This window comes from Halyomorpha halys, unplaced genomic scaffold (genome assembly GCF_000696795.3).
Source record: "Halyomorpha halys isolate HHAL.00 unplaced genomic scaffold, Hhal_1.1 Scaffold12.1, whole genome shotgun sequence".
NCBI classification, from domain to species: domain Eukaryota; kingdom Metazoa; phylum Arthropoda; class Insecta; order Hemiptera; family Pentatomidae; genus Halyomorpha; species Halyomorpha halys.
Window position 1 is genome coordinate 1,129,373 of NW_027109908.1, and position 4,789 is coordinate 1,134,161.

General features: G+C 32.1%; 1 protein-coding gene across 1 annotated transcript in view; it reads right to left on the bottom strand.

The window, feature by feature from the left end:
• Positions 1-4,789, bottom strand: part of LOC106679207 (cytochrome P450 4c3) — a 41,758-nt gene that overhangs the window by 13,620 nt on the left and 23,349 nt on the right. Inside the window, exon 7 of the mRNA XM_014418223.2 lies at positions 1,259-1,370. Within this exon, the coding sequence (XP_014273709.1) occupies positions 1,259-1,370 (112 nt within the window). The remainder of the gene's footprint in view (positions 1-1,258; positions 1,371-4,789) is intronic.

Below are 4,789 nucleotides of genomic sequence, written 5' to 3' on the forward strand. Positions count from 1 at the left end.
TCTGGTTCGGGCTAGATCGGTTACAAATGGAACATTAAGGTCTTTGTGGATGATTTTATTTGTGACAAAGTAGGGAGCATTTAGGATTTTACGAATGATTTTGGATTGTATAAGGATTGGATACGAGAGGAATTCGAAGGTTTAGTAGAGCCCCAGAGCTCAACTCCGTATGTCCAGATAGGCCTGATAATTGTCATATAAATCAGTCTTTTGTAATGAATTGGAAGTTTGGACCGTTTGTATAGTAAGTGCTGTAATAGTCGGAACGATGTGCAGTTTCCTTTCTTTTCAGTCGTGTGTGAGGGTTCCTGGTTAGTCGTTTGTCCAGATGTAGTCCAAGGTAGCGGATCTGTTCAACAGGGGTAAGGGCAACATTATTGAAGTATACTGTAGAGTAGTCAGTAGGTTTACGACGGAGGGTAAAGGTAATTTGATGGGATTTGTTGGAATTTATTTTAATTCTCCAAATACGACACTTCTTCGAGGGCTGTGATAATAATATAAAATAAAGAAGAAAAAAAAAATTACAATATATATGGATAGAAAAACAAAGAAGAAATAAAGTTAAAATAAGGTTGGCTCAAATAAAAATAGTACACTAATTTACTATTTGAGCTTTATTCTATTTATTGATACACACGGCCAGTCAGCAATCTTCCAATTTAGCATTTATTTTATTCATATTACTTCTATTTTATTTATTTTTTCTTTTTGTCCTTTATCTCAAATTAACTTGTTTTTTTTTTATACCCATTTAAAGGCAATTGTTTGTTTTGTTAGGTCTACGAATGTCATTATTTTTGTTATTAACTTTTATTAAGAATTATCATTTTTTTTGTAATTATAATCCTCCCCCCCCCATAATCAATTGTTAACAAAAAATACCTACCAGGCCGATCAGGTATTAAATGAATAATAAAAATAAAAATAAAAACGTGTCACAACTTGTCCAAACCAGATAAACCGTCATATTGATGCAACCTGTTGAGCCACAAAGTCTCTATTATAGAGTTTAACATAGAAATATCTAAGAAATAATATCTTAATTACAAAGTTTTAAAAATTTTCCGTAACAGAGGTATCGGGACTTCATTGTAATAATCAGCATTAGTGGTTTCTCAAATATTCATGGACCACTTAACCGGGTTTCACCTTCCTTACATTGTATCTTTACTAATGATTTACTTATAATTAATGGTAACTATTTTATCATTAATGACTGTATTTATTATATTAATTAGTAATGTTGTTAACTTACTGTTTCGATAATTTGATGGAATGGTTTCGTCAAAATAGAGAAAAACAAATATATGTTTAAAAAAAACCCATAGACAGGATTGATGAAAGTTTTCGCTACTTTACTCATTCCCCTATAAAAAAAAAAATGTATATATATATTAAAATTGTATGGAGTAAGTAACTTTTATGAAAAAGTTGAAGGATATGATATAAGTTATAGGATGAGAAAAAACTCAGTAATATATAGGTAGGAGAAAAAGAAATCGATTATTTGTTCGGTTGTAGGCTGTAGCTATCGATATCTCGTAAAGTATCCATCAAACAATTTCTGATTTCTTCCCAGAGGTGAGCCCCTGAGTACTTTTTAATGAGTACTTAGTATTATTTAAGGAAGTACTGTTTTTCGAAAAATGGTTATACAAAGATATGATTTTTTTCGAGATCACATTCAACTCCCAAATTTTGCCCCAATTAAGGGTGCACACTGATGCTTAGTGGACCCTAGGACTGCTACAGTAACAGAATAAATAATTATCTGGCACTCCCTTCTTGGTACTAGCTACTGCTTCTTTGAATTCCAGGTAACGCTGTTGAGGTTCCAGCGGTATCGTCTGCATATGCCAGATGTTGAGTCTGGCGATTGTGAATGGTTCCTCTTGCGTGAGTTCTGACTGAAGGAATTGCTTCTTCAAGAGCCATATTAAAAAGAAGAGGGACAATGGATCACCCTGTCTGAAACCATTATCCACAGCAAATTTCTAAGCTTAACTCCACAAGTAGCACTCATCAGCCTAACAAGTTTCTTGAGTATATTCAGCCTACATTCACCAAAACATTCAAAAGTCCTACTCTTTCCACACTGTAATATAGTCCACAAATAGTGGATGCGTGTCCATGGTGAATTCATAAGATTTTTCTATTGTGCTCAGGGAGGATCTCTAGTCAGCCTTCAAGAACAATATAATCAGAAATGAAGTCAAACCTTTACTAATTTTATAAATATATAGATTTATATACAAGGTGTCCCAATATACAGTTTCACTCGGAGTAACTTGCGATTTTTACTATCATTTAGCTGTATATATAGTATAGGGTTTTTTTTTAAGCCCGATAGAACTTGAAATTGTAAAAAATAACACAAAAAATTAAATTGTAAACAAAATTTTTTTTTTATTCGAAAGATCAATACGTGACATTAACATTTGAAAATGATTTCGGGCATATGGGCACCGCGGCTGTTCTTGACGAAGCGCATTCTGTAAAATTGTGTTCAGCGATGAGGCGCATTTTTGGCTTAACGGGTTTGTTAATAAGCAAAATTGCCGCATATGGTCGTGCGATTTGACACCTCTCGATTATTTCCTGTGGGGCTACGTGAAGTCACTGGATTATGCTGATAAACCAGCAACAATTGACGCCTTGGAGGCCAGCATTGTTCGTGTTATTCGTGACATACGGCCAGCAGTGCTCGAAAAAGTGGCCCAAAATTGGACGTCCAGAATGCGCTTCGTCAAGAACAGCCGCGGTGCCCATATGCCCGAAATCATTTTCAAATGTTAATGTCACGTATTGATCTTTCGAATAAAAAAAAAATTTTGATTACAATTTAATTTTTTGTTTTATTTTTTACAATTTCAAGTTCTATCGGGCTTAAAAAAACACCCTATAATAGTACAAGAGCCAGGAAGAAAAAAAGGCACCCAAATTTTCGATTACTTCAATGAAAACTACGTATAACTACTAGTCAAAATTGATGAGTCTGCCAAGTATAGGTAGGGGGATTAAAAAATGGCGACTGTTTCAAAACCTTACAAACACATTGTTTTTTCATTCGGAGCTCTATATCTTAAAAATTACCAACAACACAAGAAAATTTAAGAGAACATTATTTAAAGGAGAGTAAATTTGCTGAAATATTAGCCCTAACAGAACTATTTACGTCCAATAGTTCTCGAGATATTGATTGAGAAATCTATATCTCAGGAACTATGTGACGTACATATGTATATTAGCACTCAAATTAAAGCTAGTTTAATGGAGTATAAAGAAATTTATGACCTTTACCTTCGTAGGAATAGTAGTTTTCATGATATTTGCTAAAATAAATTGATTTATAGTTGTTCGGACAATAAATTTGATTTATGAAAAACTTTATTTCAGAAACTATTGGACGTACCGATGTCTGCCAGCTCTCACATTAAAGCTAGTTACATTTACTACAAAATAGTTAATTATGTTTATATTTGTAGGAGTAGTAGTTTTTATGATATTTGACAAAATAAACTCACAAAATGTTAATTTCTAGTTGTTTGTATATAATGCTGGATTTTTGAAAAAATATATCTCTAGATCCATAAGATGCACATATGTCTGGTAACACTCAAAATAAAGGAAAATTAACTTACTATAAAGTAGTTTATGACACTTATCTTCGTAGGAGTAGTAGGTTTTATGGTATTCACATATGAATATAAATTTGGCAAATGAAAATTTGTCCGAACAATTATAAATCAATTTATTTTAGCAAATTTCATGTAAACTATTACTCCTACAAAGATAAACATCATAAACTACATTATAGCTCATTAAACTAGCTTTAATTTGATTGCTAATAGAATGAAGTACGTGAAATGGTTTTTGAGATGTAATTTTTTCAAATAAATTCACTAACTACTGATCTTTTAGTACGTCCCATACAACATTTTTATGAAATGTTGCTTTTTAAAAAGCTATATCTCGAAAACTATTTAACGTAAATAACTATTAAGGTTCATATTTTAGCAAATTTACTCTTCTTTGAATGATGTTCTCTTAGGTTTTCTTGTGTTGTTCTTACTTTTTAAGATATAGAGCTCCGAATGAACATTTTTTTTTGTCGGTTTGAAACAGCCGCCATTTTTTATTCCCCCTACCTATACTTGGCAGACTCATGAATTTTGACTAGTTATTATACATAGTTTTCATTAAAGTAATAAAAAATTGGGGTGTTTTTTCTCCTCTTAGGCTCTTGTACTATAAGGGAAAATATTACGATTGTAAAAAATTTCGAATTTGAGTTTTTAACGGAAATACATGTCTTGAAGTACACTGAACCCAGTATATCAGTTCTCGCAAAATAATTTTTATTAAACTCGCAACATCAATGTAGAATTAAATGTTCTTTAATACTACCTACGTCTTGTCCTCATTGAAATATTCATACAGGGCTTGAATAAAAAAATTCCTTTGAAGTACCTTAAAATATGATTAAAAAAAACAAACAAATACAGAACGTATTGTTAGCGATAATAGGCAATAGATAAATACAATATATTGAATAATATAATGAATAAATACAGAAGAAAAAAGGAAAAATAGAAATATTCACTTCTCGGGAAAAGTCGTAAACTCCCCCCCCCCCCCAATCTTTCCCCATTGCATTACGGCTTCGTTATCTTTTGCTAAATTATTGTATTCTTGGCTGGAATAAAATTGATATTTGTTATTCCCACCTCAATCCTCAATTATCCCACCTCAATCCTCAATTATTCCCACCTCAATCCTCAATTAT